The sequence below is a fragment of the Oncorhynchus mykiss genome, chromosome 16 (genome assembly GCF_013265735.2).
Source record: "Oncorhynchus mykiss isolate Arlee chromosome 16, USDA_OmykA_1.1, whole genome shotgun sequence".
Classification (NCBI taxonomy): Eukaryota; Metazoa; Chordata; class Actinopteri; order Salmoniformes; family Salmonidae; genus Oncorhynchus; species Oncorhynchus mykiss.
Window position 1 is genome coordinate 62328021 of NC_048580.1, and position 19828 is coordinate 62347848.

The 19828-nt window shown below is 43.3% G+C and overlaps 1 protein-coding gene and 1 long non-coding RNA gene across 15 annotated transcripts in view; both read right to left on the minus strand.

The window, feature by feature from the left end:
- Nucleotides 1–767: 767 nt before the first annotated feature.
- uckl1b (uridine-cytidine kinase 1-like 1b) overlaps nucleotides 768–19828 on the minus strand; it is a 58193-nt gene continuing 39132 nt past the window's right edge. For 5 of the 7 annotated variants that reach the window (XM_036947520.1, XM_036947516.1, XM_036947519.1 and 2 more), the window contains 7 exons: nucleotides 10374–10472; nucleotides 5766–5859; nucleotides 5111–5173; nucleotides 4654–4776; nucleotides 4395–4502; nucleotides 2416–2572; nucleotides 768–2322 (listed from right to left, as the gene is read on the minus strand). In XM_036947520.1, coding sequence (XP_036803415.1) covers nucleotides 2243–2322; nucleotides 2416–2572; nucleotides 4395–4502; nucleotides 4654–4776; nucleotides 5111–5173; nucleotides 5766–5859; nucleotides 10374–10472 — 724 coding nt within the window. In that variant the 3' untranslated portion in view covers nucleotides 768–2242. Of the gene's footprint in view, nucleotides 2323–2415; nucleotides 2573–3070; nucleotides 4138–4390; nucleotides 4503–4653; nucleotides 4777–5110; nucleotides 5174–5765; nucleotides 5860–10373; nucleotides 10473–19828 lie in introns of those variants that run through there. The other 2 variants (XM_036947522.1, XM_036947521.1) reach the window with 2 other exon arrangements.
- On the minus strand, nucleotides 14346–19089 carry LOC118939568. 8 transcript variants are annotated; one of them, XR_005036578.1, is made up of 5 exons: nucleotides 19060–19089; nucleotides 16861–17002; nucleotides 16253–16536; nucleotides 15777–16042; nucleotides 14346–14630 (listed from the first exon to the last, which is right to left on the minus strand). It is a non-coding gene; the product is annotated as an uncharacterized LOC118939568 (long non-coding RNA). The 8 variants fall into 8 exon arrangements; XR_005036576.1 differs by lacking the exon at nucleotides 19060–19089 and adding an exon at nucleotides 18077–18316; XR_005036575.1 differs by lacking the exon at nucleotides 19060–19089 and adding an exon at nucleotides 17799–17831.

A 19828-nucleotide genomic window follows, 5' to 3' on the forward strand; every position in this document is an offset into this window, starting at 1 on the left:
ATCTAGGTGTATAAATAATTTACTTTGTGGGATGCATCAGCATTACTGAACACCGTCTCAGACTCAGACCGCACCACTTTAGCATTAGCCACCCAGATACAAACACCCTGCCAGCGAACACATTAACCAAACTAACAACAATCCTACAAGTCAGTCTGTTTGTTTCCCCCTGCGTTCCCTTTTATAGCAAAAGGAGAAACAAGGTAAGAGTGCCAAGTCAAGCCTGTAAGACGGCTTTGAGACTCCCCACTCCCCTACTTACCCACGTGGCAGATCTTCTTACTCCTGGATCCCGACAGCTACCCCATAAAACCATCTACAGACTTCACTAGTAGTCACTATGCTACTCATCTCATAAATGTTTTATTCGCTTACTGTCCTGTCTTTTCAACTCTTGTCACAGCAAAAATCTGCACCTCCAAAGGGCAATGGTAAGCCTATACTTTGAGTGTGAAATAAACCAGCAGGTTCGCGTTTGAATGCAAAGGCTAGAATGAGACCAACAGGTTACAGTTGAAGACTAGATTCACAGGGTAGCTAGGAGGTCTTATAGCTACCCTGCTACTGCATTTGTGACCTTATCAGGCTCCTGTACTGCCAGTGGGGACACAAAGCACCCGCCAAACACTCACACACAGACAAACACACCTCTTTCCTGTTTGTGACTGGTGCTGGTTGTGATACATTTTCCATTACATCTCAATAGATGCTGTATGTTAAAAACCTATAATCTACACAAATAAATAATTACACATTACACAATGACATATTTCAGCTATAGTACTGGTATGTATATGGTTTATTTGATTGTGGTCTGCAGAATCATGAAACCATTATGTGACAAAGTTTTAAAAGCTCAGATCAAGCTTAAATTCAATTTAATTTCCATAAATCAATTTAAATGTAGAGTAAAATTCAAAACACATTCCATTTCAAACCCTCCAAAAACTGAATGATGTAGGCTAATTATTAGCCTATGCAACCTTTAAAATTCCCAAATGTAATAACCTGATCAGAAATAAAGAGAATTTCATAAAGCTCTTAAATCTCTTCTAGGAATAATATTAACCTACACAATGTTGCGCCATATGTCAGACAGCCCTACCTTGCAACCCTGGCGTGAGAGTTTTACCTCTGCAGCAGACAGGTGTCTTGGTGACTGTCCTCACAACCATGATCCATCTTTCCAGGGCACCGCGGCAGCGCTCATTAGAACTGCAGGCCTATTCTATATTGTAAAACTTTTTTGTTTAATAGCCCAGTAGCCTACCGTTTAAGTCAGTGTCATCCTATATTTACCCCACCGCCTTCTTGGTGTCAGCGGTGGGTTAGTGATGAAAGTGATGGAAGATATCAAGGTTAGTTTCCATGAGAAGAGGACAACCACCATATCCTTCCTGTACATTTTCTCCGTCTCTCTCGTCTCTATGTTGCAGACAAAGCACAAATTAAATGTAGGTCTAGGTGGTGTAGCCTACGCCGATGTCACTAGGAAACATTAAGCATGACAACAACAGTTGTAAGGCCTCATTATGATAGGCAGCATAGGCCCAGAATCATACGCAGACAGAGGAAACTTCATGAATAAAGTGCCGATGTTTAAGGGCGATGAAAGCGGTCAAGGCTAACCGAGCTGCTGGAGGAGCCACTCACAGGTAGACTAGCAGGTAGATCAGGATGTGGGAGTATATTTAGGCCTTGCTGTGAAAAGAGGACTAAGTGTTAAAGTTACGCCTACACAATTTTCCGGTAAAGTGTTCCTTGAAAGAAGGCACTTTCTATGAGCAGAGAGAATGAACAATATGGCTGTGTATTTTTTGGATTGCATTCTGAAAGGTTAATAATTAAGCTCTGAGAAATAAATAAAAAAGTGTGTTTTGCAATTACCTCTTATTGAATGTGGGTCACCCTCAAAAAACATAATTCAAACAACCAAAAATAGAACATTTTACAAACAAACATTCACATTACAAAAAGTACTACATTTACTATTACAACTGTCCCACAACAGCATTGGCATAAAACTCAAATAGAAATATACAAAAACTGTCCTTTGTAAATCTTTGACTAATTTTCTGTATCTCAGTGAAATTCAAGGTGCTCTAGTACTCCAGGGTGTCTTCTTTGGTCCCCAGAATAAGGGGGTGTACGTAGCTGCCCAGTGGGGTAAAAAGCACATTCCTCAATCATCCTCCAAACGGTGCTCCCCTGAATCATTCAAATGGGTCTGCCCATTGTCCCATCAGTAACTGGGCTCATCCATCTCCTCATCGCTCCATTCTGGGGGTGCGTCCGTGCCAAAGTACCGGTCACCGAAATTTCCTTCACACAAGGGACAAAGAATAGTAGAGATTAGAGTTTGAAGCAGAGCATGCACACGTGCGCGCAGACACTCACGGAAACTGCCTTTCTCACCTATGCCGGGTATGATGTGGAAGAGGTCGTTGACCTTCTTGTCGACGGCGGTGGTGATGATTTGGACCTGAGGGAAGGCGTAGGCCACAGAGTGAACCCCCATCTCAGCCATCAGCAGAGACACCAACAGGATCTTATCCTCCTGGACATCATGGTCCTACACAAGACACAGACACGGAGAGAGATGCATCATCAGATTCCATCAAAATCACCTACCAGTAGGACTCGTACGGCCATCATGGCAGCAGCCCCAGTAGACACGGTGCAGTCCATCAGAATCACCTACCAGTAGGACTCGTATGTAAGGCCATCATGGCAGCAGCCCCAGTACACACGGTGCAGTCCATCAGAATCACCTATCAGTAGGACTCGTATGGCCATCATGCCAGCAACCCCAGTACACACGGTGCAGTCCATCAGAATCACCTACCAGTAGGACTCGTACGGCCATCATGGCAGCAGCCCCAGTAGACATGGTGCAGTCCATCAGAATCACCTGCCAGTAAGACTCGTACGTATGGCCATCATGGCAGCAGCCCCAGTACACACGGTTCAGTCCATCAGAATAACCTACCAGTAAGACTCGTACGGCCATCATAGCAGCAGCCCCAGTACACATGGTGCAGTCCATCAGAATCAACTACCAGTAGGACTTGTACGGCCATCATGCCAGCAGGCCCAGTACACACGGTTCAGTCCATCAGAATCACCTACCAGTAGGACTTGTACGGCCATCATGGCAGCAGCCCCAGTACACATGGTGCAGTCCATCAGAATCAACTACCAGTAGGACTTGTACGGCCATCATGCCAGCAGGCCCAGTACACACGGTGCAGTCCATCAGAATCACCTGCCAGTAGGACTCGTACGTATGGCCATCATGGCAGCAGCCCCAGTAGACACGGTGCAGTCCATCAGAATCACCTACCAGTAGGACTCGTACGTATGGCCATCATGGCAGCAGCCCCAGTAGACACGGTGCAGTCCATCAGAATCACCTACCAGTAGGACTCGTACGTATGGCCATCATGGCAGCAGCCTCAGTACACATGGTGCAGTCCATCAGAATCACCTACCAGTAGGACTCGTACGGCCATCATGGCAGCAGCCCCAGTAGACATGGTGCAGTCCATCAGAATCACCTACCAGTAGGACTTGTACGTATGGCCATCATGGCAGCAGCCTCAGTACACATGGTGCAGTCCATCAGAATCACCTACCAGTAGGACTCGTACGGCCATCATGGCAGCAGTCCCAGTAGACACGGTGCAGTCCATCAGAATCACCTACCAGTAGGACTCGTACGTATGGCCATCATGGCAGCAGCCTCAGTACACATGGTGCAGTCCATCAGAATCACCTACCAGTAGGACTCGTACGGCCATCATGGCAGCAGCCCCGGTAGACACGGTGCAGTCCATCAGAATCACCTACCCGAAGGACTCATACGTATGGCCATCATGGCAGCAGCCCCAGTACACACGGTGCAGTCCATCAGCATCACCTACCAGTAGGACTCGTACGGCCATCATGCCAGCAGCCCCAGTACACACGGTGCAGTCCATCAGAATCACCTACCAGTAGGACTCGTACGTATGGCCATCATGGCAGCAGCCCCAGTAGACACGGTGCAGTCCATCAGAATCACCTGCCAGTAGGACTTGTATGTATGGCCATCATGGCAGCAGCCCCAGTACACACGGTGCAGTCCATCAGAATCACCTACCAGTAGGCAGCAGTCCCAGTAGACACGGTGCAGTCCATCAGAATCATCTACCAGTAGGACTCGTACGTATGGCCATCATGGCAGCAGCCTCAGTACACACGGTGCAGTTCATCAGAATCACCTACCAGTAGGACTCGTACGAATAGCCATCATGGCAGCAGCCTCAGTACACACAGTGCAGTCCATCAGAATCACCTACCAGTAGGACTCGTACGTATGGCTCTGCATGGTGCAGTTCATCAGAATCACCTACCAGTAGGACTCGTACGGCCATCATGGCAGCAGCCCCAGTAGACACGGTGCAGTCCATCAGAATCACATGGTCCTCACCAATGTCCTTAGGCAGACGCAGATAATGCAGCTGAGAGAGAGGGAGGGACAGGGAGGAAAGAGGGGATGAAGGGAAGAATGAAAGACAGACAAAAAGGCTATAACTATGCCTCCAACTTTCTCTGGTCAGGTCCTGCAGTCCTACTCAAAGCTTCAAGCATGTGTGTTTTCCAGATCCATACCTCTGGTTCTCCTGTGTCCTGGTTGGTCTGGATCAGGATCTTACCGATGCGGACATCTTTACACACCGCCCGGAGAGCTGGCTCCATGGTCTCTCCTGCTCGCAGGATGGACACTCCAGTGATCTATGGAAAACCAGAAGAGAAACCAGGTTCATGGATTTCAAACATACTGACTGACAACTGAGTACAGTACATTTAACAACAAGAACATGACAGCAGTAATACTATACTGTTCATCATGACAACACTGGCTGATAAATACACAGGACTGAGTTAACATCTAATAACAGATGAAATGTGCTATTATATAAAGCTAATTTGAATCACACAGATTGAGTTTTCTGATCAGAGGGAACTAGCCGGCTGAAATGGAGAGATAGAAACAAGTGAATAGGAAGGAGAAAGTGAGAGAGATGGAAAGAAAAACAGGCAGGAACAAAAAGAAAGCTCAACTCACCCTCTTCCCGTGGAAAGTCCTGCCTTCATAGTCCTCTCCCTGCGGTGTTTGAACTATATGGCTCTGTGGAATGAGAGAGAGAGAGAGAGAGAGAGAGAGAGAGAGAGAGAGAGAGAGAAAGAGAGAGAGAGAGAGGAGGATAAACTTATGAGTACAGACCTCAAGACAACGAACCCATGGTGCGTGTCCAGTTGGCCACACTAAACAATCAATAAAACACTTATTTACTCCAACAGCTCTAGCTGTAGTGGGTGGTACATACACAGTGTACTGTAGTTGCTGTGCGATTCAAGTGATATGGTGTGTTTGCGCAGTCGTGGTATGTGTGTGTCTTTTTGGTTTTATAGTGAGAACTTTCCACTGCGGTAGATTGACAGTTTCCATACTCCAGAGGCCAGACTCTCTCTTTCGCTCTCTCTCTTCTTTTTTTCTCTCTCGCACCATCTCGCAATCTTGACCTCTCATGCTCTTTCCAACTCTTACACTCTCTTTCCATCTTTCTTACCCCCATTTTTCCATCACTCAATTCTTCTCCCTGTATCTTTTCATCTCTTTCTAAATGAAACTACATTCAAATATGCTCTTTGGGTATGAACGTTAAGGTACAGTAGAACAGAGCAGTCTTTCTATCTCTCTGTCTCTCTGTCATACGTACCTCTGAGGGAAGAAAGGAAAGCGCTCGTTCAATCAGCAGACGCATCAGTCTCTTCGAGTAGAAGATGAACTCATCCCTGCTTGTCTCTTTGTTTCTGGGCAGAAGAAGTAGGACAGTCAGGGACCAGACAAATAAAAGACACTCAGGGACCAGACAAATAAAAAACCCTCAGGGACCATACAGATAAAAGACAGTCAGGGACCAGACAAATAAAAGACAGTCAGAGACCAGACAGATAGAAGGAATTCAGGGTCCAGACAGATAAAAGACAGTCAGGGACCAGACAAATAAAAGACAGTCAGAGACCAGACAGATAGAAGGAATTCAGGGTCCAGACAGATAAAAGACAGTCAGGGACCAGACAAATAAAAGACAGTCTGGGACCAGACAGATAAAAGGCAGTCAGGCACCAGACAGATAAAAGACAGTCAGAGACCAGACAGATAGAAGGAATTCAGGGTCCAGACAGATAAAAGACAGTCAGGGACCAGACAAATAAAAGACAGTCAGAGACCAGACAGATAGAAGGAATTCAGGGTCCAGACAGATAAAAGACAGTCAGGGACCAGACAAATAAAAAACAGTCTGGGACCAGACAGATAAAAGACAGTCAGGGACCAGACAAATAAAAGACAGTCTGGTACCAGACAGATAAAAGGCAGTCAGGGACCAGACAGATAAAAGGCAGTCAGGGACCGACAGATAAAAGACAGTCAGAGACCCTACAGATAAAAGACAGTCAGAGACCCTACAGATAAAAGAGAGTCAGGGACCAGACAGATAAAAGGAATTCAGGGACCAGACAGATAAAAGACAGTCAGGGACCAGACAGATAAAAAGCAGTCAGATACCAGACAGATAAAAGAGAGTCAGGGACCGACAGAAAAAAGGCAGTCAGGGACCGACAGATAAAAGAGTCAGGGACCCTACAGATAAAAGACAGTCAGAGACCAGACAGATAAAAGACAGTCAGAGACCAGACAGATAAAAGGCGGTCAGGGACCAGACAGATAAAAGACAGTCTGGGATAAGACAGATGAAACAGTCAGTGGCCAGACATATAAAAGAGAGTCAGGGACCAGACAGATACAAAACGTCAGAGACCAGACAGATAAAAGGAATTCAGGGTCCAGACAGATAAAAGACAGTCAGGGACCAGACAAATAAAAAACAGTCTGGGACCAGACAGATAAAAGGCAGTCAGGGACTGACAGATAAAAGACAGTCAGGGACCCTCCAGATAAAAGACAGTCAGAGACCCTACAATAAAAGACAGTCAGAGACCAGACAGATAAAAGACAGTCAGAGACCAGACAGATAAAAGGCGGTCAGGGACCAGACAGATAAAAGACAGTCAGGGACCAGACAGATAAAAAACTGTCAAGGATCAGACAGATAAAAGACAGTCAGGGACCAGACAGATAAAATAGAGTCCAGGATCAGACAAATAAAAGAGAGTTCAGGATCAGACAGATAAAAGAGAGTCCAGGATCAGACAGATAAAATACAGTCAGAGACCAAACAGATAAAAGACGGTCAGGGACCAGACAGATAAAAGACAGTCAGGGACCAGACAGATGAAAGATGGTCAGGGGGCAGACAGATGAGACAGTCAGAGACCATACAGATAAAAGACGGTCAGGGGGCAGACAGATAAAAGACAGTCAGGGACCAGACAGATGAAAGATGGTCAGAGACCCTACAGATAAAAGAGAGTCAGGGACCAGACAGATAAAAGGAATTCAGGGACCAGACAGATAAAAGACGGTCAGGGACCAGACAGATAAAAGACAGTCAGGGACCAGACAGATGAAAGATGGTCAGGGGGCAGACAGATGAGACAGTCAGAGACCCTACAGATAAAAGACAGTCAGAGACCCTACAGATAAAAGAGAGTCAGGGACCAGACAGATAAAAGGAATTCAGGGATCAGACAGATAAAAGACAGTCAGGGACCAGACAGATAAAAAGCAGTCAGATACCAGACAGATAAAAGAGAGTCAGGGACCGACAGAAAAAAGGCAGTCAGGGACCGACAGATAAAAGAGTCAGGGACCCTACAGATAAAAGACAGTCAGAGACCAGACAGATAAAAGACAGTCAGAGACCAGACAGATAAAAGGCGGTCAGGGACCAGACAGATAAAAGACAGTCTGGGATAAGACAGATGAAACAGTCAGTGGCCAGACATATAAAAGAGAGTCAGGAACCAGACAGATACAAAACGTCAGAGACCAGACAGATAAAAGGAATTCAGGGTCCAGACAGATAAAAGACAGTCAGGGACCAGACAAATAAAAAACAGTCTGGGACCAGACAGATAAAAGGCAGTCAGGGACTGACAGATAAAAGACAGTCAGGGACCCTCCAGATAAAAGACAGTCAGAGACCCTACAATAAAAGACAGTCAGAGACCAGACAGATAAAAGACAGTCAGAGACCAGACAGATAAAAGGCGGTCAGGGACCAGACAGATAAAAGACAGTCAGGGACCAGACAGATAAAAAACTGTCAAGGATCAGACAGATAAAAGACAGTCAGGGACCAGACAGATAAAATAGAGTCCAGGATCAGACAAATAAAAGAGAGTTCAGGATCAGACAGATAAAAGAGAGTCCAGGATCAGACAGATAAAATACAGTCAGAGACCAAACAGATAAAAGACGGTCAGGGACCAGACAGATAAAAGACAGTCAGGGACCAGACAGATGAAAGATGGTCAGGGGGCAGACAGATGAGACAGTCAGAGACCATACAGATAAAAGACGGTCAGGGGGCAGACAGATGAAACAGTCAGTGGCCAGACATATAAAAGAGAGTCAGGGACCAGACAGATACAAAACGGTCAGGGACCAGACAGATAAAAGACAGTCTGGGACCAGACAGATAAAAGGCAGTGAGGGACCGACAGAGAAAAGACAGTCAGAGACCAGACAAATAAAAGACAGTCTGGGACCAGACAGATAAAAGGCAGTCAGGGACTGACAGGTAAAAGACAGTCAGAGACCCTACAATAAAAGAGAGTCAGAGACCAGACAGATAAAAGACAGTCAGAGACCAGACAGATAAAAGGCGGTCAGGGACCAGACAGATAAAAGACAGTCAGGGACCAGACAGATAAAAGACAGTCTGGGATAAGACAGATGAAACAGTCAGTGGCCAGACATATAAAAGAGAGTCAGGGACCAGACAGATACAAAACAGTCAGGGACCAGACAGATAAAAGACAGTCAGGGACCAGACAGATAAAAAACTGTCAAGGATCAGACAGATAAAAGACAGTCAGGGACCAGACAGATGAAATAGAGTCCAGGATCAGACAAATAAAAGAGTTCAGGATCAGACAGATAAAAGAGAGTCCAGGATCAGACAGATAAAAGACAGTCAGAGACCAAACAGATAAAAGACGGTCAGGGACCAGACAGATAAAAGACAGTCAGGGACCAGACAGATGAAAGATGGTCAGGGGGCAGACAGATGAGACAGTCAGAGACCATACAGATAAAAGACGGTCAGGGGGCAGACAGATGAAACAGTCAGTGGCCAGACATATAAAAGAGAGTCAGGGACCAGACAGATAAAAAACGGTCAGGGACCAGACAGATAAAAGACAGTCAGGGACCAGACAGATAAAAAACTGTCAAGGACCAGACAGATAAAAGACAGTCAGGGACCAGACGGATAAAATACAGCCAGGGACCAGACGGATAAAATACAGCCAGGGACCAGACAGATAAAATAGAGTCCAGGATCAGACAGATAAAAGAGAGTTCAGGATCAGACAGATAAAAGACAGTCAGGGACCAGACGGATGCAAGACAGTCAGGGGCCAGACAAAAAAAAATAGACACTACGGGCCATGTAGTTGCACTCAACCCACATTGTGGAAGTGAATGCTTGCTACAGTATGTTTATGCTCTGACCTACCTGTGTTATTATCTGACTCTAGATCAGTTGGTTTATTGAGTAGTGTGTCGTGCAGTGATTATTACTGATACCTGAGTGTATTATTACTGATACACCAGCGCACACACACCCAGTATGCAGCGTGTGCATTCCATGACCTGGGCTGTGTTAGTAAAATACCTGACTAGTAGTACAGTGGGTCATTCTACATTAGTTCTAGAGGTAGTAGTTATACTAGTAGTATAGTGGGTCGTCCTACATTAGTTTTAGAGGTAGTAGTTATACTAGTAGTATAGTGGGTCGTTCTACATTAGCTCTAGAGGCAGTTCTACTAGTAGTATAGTGGGTCGTTCTACATTAGTTCTAGAGGTAGTAGTTATACTAGTAGTACAGTGGGTTGTTCTACATTCGTTCTAGAGGTAGTAGTTATACTAGTAGTACAGTGGGTCGTTCTACATTAGTTCTAGAGGTAGTTATACTAGTAGTATAGTGGGTCGTTCTACATTAGTTCTAGAGGTAGTTATAGTAGCAGTATAGTGGGTCGTTCTACATTAGTTCTAGAGGTAGTCGTTTTACAGTATCCAGTGTGTATACAGTATGCAGTGTGTATACAGTATGCAGCGTGTATACAGTGTGTACCATGTATACAGTATGCAGTGTGTATACAGTATGCAGTGTGTATACAGTATGCAGTGTGTATACCTTATTATGGTGTGCATTCCCCTGACCTGGGGTGTACTCTCCAGAACACTCAGGGTCTGGGGGAGGGGCTGGGCCTGGTGGGCAGAGGCAAGGGCCGCCCTGTAACCATAGCAACCAGGAAAAGAAAGGGCGAGTGGATGTAAGAGCACTGGAATAGGCGGCAGGGTGCATACATACAGTCACAGGCTTGAAACACACACATACACAATAAGCAGACACCAGCGCACACACACCCACGCACACACATACACACACATATCTTAAACAGTATTCATCACACTGGTGTTAATATTGATTAGTGGGTAGTAGAATTCTAAAAAAACACACAATATAAACACACTAGATTAAAATAGGCAGAGCAGATACAGGTCAGTTAACATCACTGCACAACAGATACTGCACTGTCTGTTTTAGTGGGATTATACAACAGCTTTAAGAGACAATCACAGAGAGCGTTTGACGTTTTTAGCTACTGTTTTGGTCTCAATGCAGTTAGATTCTACAGTGAGTGCTGAAAGACTAATTCATTCAACAACTAATTCATTCAACATTGATCAATGTGCAATAAATGAAAGTGAAACTACAGTGCCTTGCGAAAGTATTCGGCCCCCTTGAACTTTGCGACCTTTTGCCACATTTCAGGCTTCAAACATAAAGATATAAAAATGTATTTTTTTGTGAAGAATCAACAACAAGTGGGACACAATCATGAAGTGGAACGACATTTATTGGATATTTCAAACTTTTTTAACAAATAAAAAACTAAAATTAGGCGTGCAAAATTATTCAGCCCCTTTACTTTCAGTGCAGCAAACTCTCTCCAGAAGTTCAGTGAGGATCTCTGAATGATCCAATGTTGACCTAAATGACTAATGATGATAAATACAATCCACCTGTGTGTAATCAAGTCTCCCTATAAATGCACCTGCACTGTGATAGTCTCAGAGGTCCGTTAAAAGCGCAGAGAGCATCATGAAGAACAAGGAACACACCAGGCAGGTCCGAGATACTGTTGTGAAGAAGTTTAAAGCCGGATTTGGATACAAAAAGATTTCCCAAGCTTTAAACATCCCAAGGAGCACTGTGCAAGCGATAATATTGAAATGGAAGGAGTATCAGACCACTGCAAATCTACCAAGACCTGGCCGTCCCTCTAAACTTTCAGCTCATACAAGGAGAAGACTGATCAGAGATGCAGCCAAGAGGCCCATGATCACTCTGGATGAACTGCAGAGATCTATAGGACAACAATCAGTCGTATATTGCACAAATCTGGCCTTTATGGAAGAGTGGCAGGAAGAAAGCCATTTCTTAAAGATATCCATAAAAAGTGTCGTTTAAAATTTGCCACAAGCCACCTGGGAGACACACCAAACATGTGGAAGAAGGTGCTCTGGTCAGATGAAACCAAAATTGAACTTTTTGGCAACAATGCAAAACGTTATGTTTGGCGTAAAAGCAACACAGCTGAACACACCATCCCCACTGTCAAACATGGTGGTGGCAGCATCATGGTTTGGGCCTGCTTTTCTTCAGCAGGGACAGGGAAGATGGTTAAAATTGATGGGAAGATGGATGGAGCCAAATACAGGACCATTCTGGAAGAAAACCTGATGGAGTCTGCAAAAGACCTGAGACTGGGACGGAGATTTGTCTTCCAACAAGACAATGATCCAAAACATAAAGCAACATCTACAATGGAATGGTTCAAAAATAAACATATCCAGGTGTTAGAATGGCCAAGTCAAAGTCCAGACCTGAATCCAATCGAGAATCTGTGGAAAGAACTGAAAACTGCTGTTCACAAATGCTCTCCATCCAACCTCACTAAGCTCGAGTTGTTTTGCAAGGAGGAATGGGAAAAAATGTCAGTCTCTCGATGTGCAAAACTGATAGAGACATACCCCAAGCGACTTACAGCTGTAATCGCAGCAAAAGGTGGCGCTACAAAGTATTAACTTAAGGGGGCTGAATAATTTTGCACGCCCAATTTTTCAGTTTTTGATTTGTTAAAAAAGTTTGAAATATCCAATAAATCCATGATTGTGTTCCACTTGTTGTTGATTCTTCACAAAAAAATACAGTTTTATATCTTTATGTTTGAAGCCTGAAATGTGGCAAAAGGTCGCAAAGTTCAAGGGGGCCGAATACTTTCGCAAGGCACTGTAGTCAGGAAACGTTGGATCAAGTGTCCTTCGGTACTAATGGTGGTGTAAACACAGTGATTTGGTTCTGATTAATTTGAGACTCTCAACACGTAATCTGAGGAACATGAAGAAAGCTGTGTTCTCTTAGTGTTGTTATAATCCCATGTGATTCATGGGATTACCCACATACAAACACAAACACACGTTTTGTTCTTCTATCCATGTGGGGATCTAAAATGAATTTCCATTCAAAATCCTATTTCCCCTAACCCTTCACATTAACCCTTATCCTTACCATAACCTTAACCCTTCATACTAACCCCTATCCTTACCATAACCTAACCCCTTCACACTAACCCTTATCCTTACCATAACCTTAACCCTTCACACTAACCCTTATCCTTACCATAACCTTAACCCTTCACACTAACCCTTATCCTTACCATAACCTTAACCCTTCACACTAACCCTTATCCTTACCATAACCTTAACCCTTCACACTAACCCCTATCCTTACCATAACCTAACCCCTTCACACTAACCCTTATCCTTACCATAACCTTAACCCTTCACACTAACCCTTATCCTTACCATAACCTTAACCCTTCACACTAACCCTTATCCGTACAATAACCTTAACCCTTCACACTAACCCTTATCCTTACCATAACCTTAACCCTTCACACTAACCCCTATCCTTACCATAACCTAACCCCTTCACACTAACCCTTATCCTTACCATAACCTTAACCCTTCACACTAACCCTTATCCTTACCATAACCTTAACCCTTCACACTAACCCTTATCCGTACCATAACCTTAACCCTTCACACTAACCCATATCCTTACCATAACCTAACCCCTTCACACTAACCCTTATCCTTACCATAACCTTAACCCTTCACACTAACCCCTATCCTTACCATAACCTTAACCCTTCACACTAAACCTTACCCTTACCATAACCTTAACCCTTCACACTAACCCTTATCCTTACCATAACCTTAACCCTTCACACTAACCCTTATCCTTACCATAACCTTAACCCTTCACACTAACCCTTATTCTTACCATAACCTTAACCCTTCACACTAACCCTTATCCTTACCATAACCTTAACCCTTCACACTAACCCTTATTCTTACCATAACCTTAACCCTTCACACTAACCCTTATCCTTACCATAACCTTAACCCTTCATACTAACCATAACCTTAACCCTTCACACTAACCCTTATCCTTACCATAACCTTAACCCTTCATACTAACCATAACCTTAACCCTTCACACTAACCCTTATCCTTACCACAACCTTAACCCTTCACACTAACCTTTATCCTTACCATAACCTTAACCCTTCACACTAACCCTTATCCTTACCATAACCCTTCACACTAACCCTTATCCTTACCATAACCTTAACCCTTCACACTAACCCTTATCCTTACCATAACCTTAACCCTTCACACTAACCCATATCCTTACCATAACCTTAAACCTTCATACTAACCATAACCTTAACCCTTCACACTAACCCTTATCCTTACCATAACCTAAACCCTTCACACTCACCCTTATTCTTACCATAACCTTAACCCACACCACCAACCCTTATTCTTACCATAACCTTAACCCTTCACAATAACCCTTACCATAACCTTAACCCTTCACACTAAGCCTTATCCTTACCATAACCTTAACCCTTCACACTAACCCTTATCCTTAGCATAACCTTAACCCTTCATACTAACCATAACCTTAACCCTTCACACTAACCCTTACCCTTACCATAACCTTAACCCTTCATACTAACCATAACCTTAACCCTTCACACTAACCCTTATCCTTACCATAACCTTAACCCTTCACACTAACCTTTATCCTTACCATAACCTTAACCCTTCACACTAACCCTTATCCTTACCATAACCTTAACCCTTCACACTAACCCTAATTCTTACCATAACCTCAACACTTCACACTAACCTTTATCCTTACCATAACCTTAACCCTTCACACTAACCCTTATCCTTACCATAACCTTAACCCTTCATATTAACCATAACCTTAACCCTTCACACTCACCCTTATCCTTACCATACCCTTAACCTAAACCACTAACCCTTATCCTTACCATAACCTTAACCCTTCATATTAACCCGTATCCTTACCATAACCTTAACCCTTCACACTAACCCTTATCCTTACCATAACCTTAACCCTTCACACTAACCCTTATCCTTACCATAACCTTAACCCTTCATACTAACCATAACCTTAACCCTTCACACTAACCCTTATCCTTACCATAACCCTTCACACTCACCTTTATCCTTACCATAACCTTAACCCAAACCACTAACCCTTATCCTTACCATAACCTTAACCCTTCACACTAACCCTTATCCTTACCACAACCTTAACCCTTCATACTAACCCTTATCCTTACAATAACCTTAGCCCTTCACACTAACCCTTATCCTTACCATAACCTTAACCCTTCACCCTTATCCTTACCATGACCTTAAACCTTCACACTAGCCCTTATCCATACCATAACCTTAACACTAACCCATATCCTTACTAACCCTTATTCTTACCATAACCTTAACCCTTCACACTAACCCTTATCCTTACCATAACCTTAACCCTTCATACTAACCATAACCTTAACCCTTCACACTAACCCTTATCCTTACCATAACCTTAACCCTTCATACTAACCATAACCTTAACCCTTCACACTAACCCTTATCCTTACCACAACCTTAACCCTTCACACTAACCTTTATCCTTACCATAACCTTAACCCTTCACACTAACCCTTATCCTTACCATAACCCTTCACACTAACCCTTATCCTTACCATAACCTTAACCCTTCACACTAACCCTTATCCTTACCATAACCTTAACCCTTCACACTAACCCATATCCTTACCATAACCTTAAACCTTCATACTAACCATAACCTTAACCCTTCACACTAACCCTTATCCTTACCATAACCTAAACCCTTCACACTCACCCTTATTCTTACCATAACCTTAACCCACACCACCAACCCTTATTCTTACCATAACCTTAACCCTTCACAATAACCCTTACCATAACCTTAACCCTTCACACTAAGCCTTATCCTTACCATAACCTTAACCCTTCACACTAACCCTTATCCTTAGCATAACCTTAACCCTTCATACTAACCATAACCTTAACCCTTCACACTAACCCTTACCCTTACCATAACCTTAACCCTTCATACTAACCATAACCTTAACCCTTCACACTAACCCTTATCCTTACCATAACCTTAACCCTTCACACTAACCTTTATCCTTACCATAACCTTAACCCTTCACACTAACCCTTATCCTTACCATAACCTTAACCCTTCACACTAACCCTAATTCTTACCATAACCTCAACACTTCACACTAACCTTTATCCTTACCATAACCTTAACCCTTCACACTAACCCTTATCCTTACCATAACCTTAACCCTTCATATTAACCATAACCTTAACCCTTCACACTCACCCTTATCCTTACCATACCCTTAACCTAAACCACTAACCCTTATCCTTACCATAACCTTAACCCTTCATATTAACCCGTATCCTTACCATAACCTTAACCCTTCACACTAACCCTTATCCTTACCATAACCTTAACCCTTCACACTAACCCTTATCCTTACCATAACCTTAACCCTTCATACTAACCATAACCTTAACCCTTCACACTAACCCTTATCCTTACCATAACCCTTCACACTCACCTTTATCCTTACCATAACCTTAACCCAAACCACTAACCCTTATCCTTACCATAACCTTAACCCTTCACACTAACCCTTATCCTTACCACAACCTTAACCCTTCATACTAACCCTTATCCTTACAATAACCTTAGCCCTTCACACTAACCCTTATCCTTACCATAACCTTAACCCTTCACCCTTATCCTTACCATGACCTTAAACCTTCACACTAGCCCTTATCCATACCATAACCTTAACACTAACCCATATCCTTACTAACCCTTATCCTTACCATAACCTTAACCCTTCATACTAACCCGTATCCTTACCATAACCTTAACCCTTCACACTAACCCTTATCCTTACCATAACCTTAACCCTTCACACTAACCCTTATCCTTACCATAACATTAACCCTTCATACTAACCATAACCTTAACCCTTCACACTAACCCTTATCCTTACCATAACCCTTCACACTCACCTTTATCCTTACCATAACCTTAACCCAAACCACTAACCCTTATCCTTACCATAACCTTAACCCTTCACACTAACCCTTATCCTTACCACAACCTTAACCCTTCATACTAACCCTTATCCTTACCATAACCTTAGCCCTTCACACTAACCCTTATCCTTGCCATAACCTTAACCCTTCACCCTTATCCTTACCATGACCTTAAACCTTCACACTAACCCTTATCCATACCATAACCTTAACACTAACCCATATCCTTACCATAACCTTAAACCTTCATACTAACCATAACCTTAACCCTTCACACTAACCCTTATCCTTACCATAACCTAAACCCTTCACACTCACCATTATTCTTACCATAACCTTAACCCAAACCACTAACCCTTATCCTTACCATAACCTTAACCCTTCACAATAACCCTTACCATAACCTTAACCCTTCACACTAAGCCTTATCCTTACCATAACCCTTCACACTAACCCTTATCCTTACCATAACCTTAACCCTTCACACTAACCCTTATCCTTACCATAACCTTAACCCTTCATACTAACCATAACCTTAACCCTTCACACTAACCCTTATCCTTACCATAACCTTAACCCTTCACACTAACCTTTATCCTTACCATAACCTTAACCCTTCACACTAACCCTTATCCTTAACATAACCTTAACCCTTCACACTAACCCTTATTCTTACCATAACCTCAACACTTCACACTAACCTTTATCCTTACCATGACCTTAACCCTTCACACTAACCCTTATCCTTACCATAACCTTAACCCTTCATACTAACCATAACCTTAACCCTTCACACTCACCCTTATCCTTACCATACCCTTAACCTAAACCACTAACCCTTATCCTTACCATAACCTTAACCCTTCACACTAACCCTTATCCTTACCACAACCTTAACCCTTCATACTAACCCTTATCCTTACCACAACCTTAACCCTTCACACTAACCCTTATCCTTACCACAACCTTAACCCTTCATACTAACCCTTATCCTTACCATAACCTTAACCCTTCATACTAACCCGTATCCTTACCATAACCTTAACCCTTCACACTAACCCTTATCCTTACCATAACCTTAACCCTTCACACTAACCCTTATCCTTACCATAACCTTAACCCTTCATACTAACCATAACCTTAACCCTTCACACTAACCCTTATCCTTACCATAACCCTTCACACTCACCCTTATCCTTACCACAACCTTAACCCAAACCACTAACCCTTATCCTTACCATAACCTTAACCCTTCACACTAACCCTTATCCTTACCACAACCTTAACCCTTCATACTAACCCTTATCCTTACCATAACCTTAACCCTTCACACTAACCCTTATACTTACCATAACCTTAACCCTTCACCCTTATCCTTACCATGACCTTAAACCTTCACACTAACCCTTATCCTTACCATAACCCTTATCCTTACCATAACCTTAACCCAAACCACTAACCCTTATCCTTACCATAACCTTAACCCTTCACACTAACCCTTTTCCTTACCATAACCTTAACCCTTCACACTAACCCTTATCCTTACCATAACCATAACCTTAACCCAAACCACTAACCCTTATCCTTACCATAACCTTAACCCAAACCACTGACCCCTTCACACTAACCCTTATCCTTACCACAACCTTAACCCAAACCACTAACCCTTATCCTTACCATAACCCTTTACACTAACCCTTATCCGAACCACAACCTTAACCCAAACCACTAACCCGTATCCTTACCATAACCCTAACCCAAACCACTAACCCCTTCACACTAACCCTTATCCTTCCCAAAACCTTAACCCTTCACACTAACCCTTATCCTCACCATAACCTTAACCCATCACACTAACCCTTATCCTTACCATAACCTAACCCCTTCATACTAACCCTTATCCTTACCACAACCTTAACCCTTATCCTTACCATAACCTTAACCCTTCACACTAACCCTTATCCTTATCATAACCTTAACCCTTCACACTAACCCTTATCCTTACCATAACCCTTCACACTAACCCTTATCCTTACCACAACCTTAACCCTTCACACTAACCCTTATCCTTACCACAACCTTAACCCTTCATACTAACCCTTATCCTTACCATAACCTTCACCCTTCACACTCACCCTTATCACAACCTTAACCTTAACCCAAACCACTAACCCTTATCCTTACCACAACCTTAACCCAAACCACTAACCCTTATCCTAACCACAACCTTAACCCTTCACACTAACCCTTACCCTTACCATAACCTTAACCCTTCACACTAACCCTTATCCTTACCATAACCTTAACCCAAACCACTAACCCTTATCCTTACCATAACCTTAACCCAAACCACTAACCCTTAACCCTAATTGTAACTCTAACCCTAGACCTAACCCCTAAACTTAAAATAGCCTTTGTCCTCATGGGGATGTGGAAAATGTCCCCACTAGAATGTTCATTGTTTTACTATCCTTGTGGGGACTTTGGGGCATTTTAGGTCCACGCAAGGATAAAATAACCAACCAACCCACACACACCCACACCAACTCAAAGAAAGCACAACTACTCAATTCAGATCAACACAGGCTGATTCAAAGAAAAAACAATCAAACTAGGTTTTGGACTAGAATCTGACTTTAAAACATACAACACAATGAGTTCTGGGCTGCGTTCAGTACAAAGAGACGTAATGCAATTTTCAACTAAATGGAAACAGTGCTGTGCTGAACAACCAGTTGAAAAATGGGGAGTGGTTGGGTTGGTGGTTGGGGAATGCTATCAGCATGGCCGCTGCCCTTTAAATACGTCACTTATTGCTTCAAGCCACATCCCACCACACCCACCAAACGGAGCAAACGTCCCTCAAAGTCTGTTCAAGAACGTTGAAGAGCACTTTGGGGAAACGTGTCGTTCAGTACAAGCGCAACGTTACGCAACGCTGCAAATGTTTAAGCAAACTGAACAAACCCCTGGTCTTGCCAAAGATTAGAATTGAGGTCATGCAAGCTTTTGAGTTGAGTTGTATCACATTAA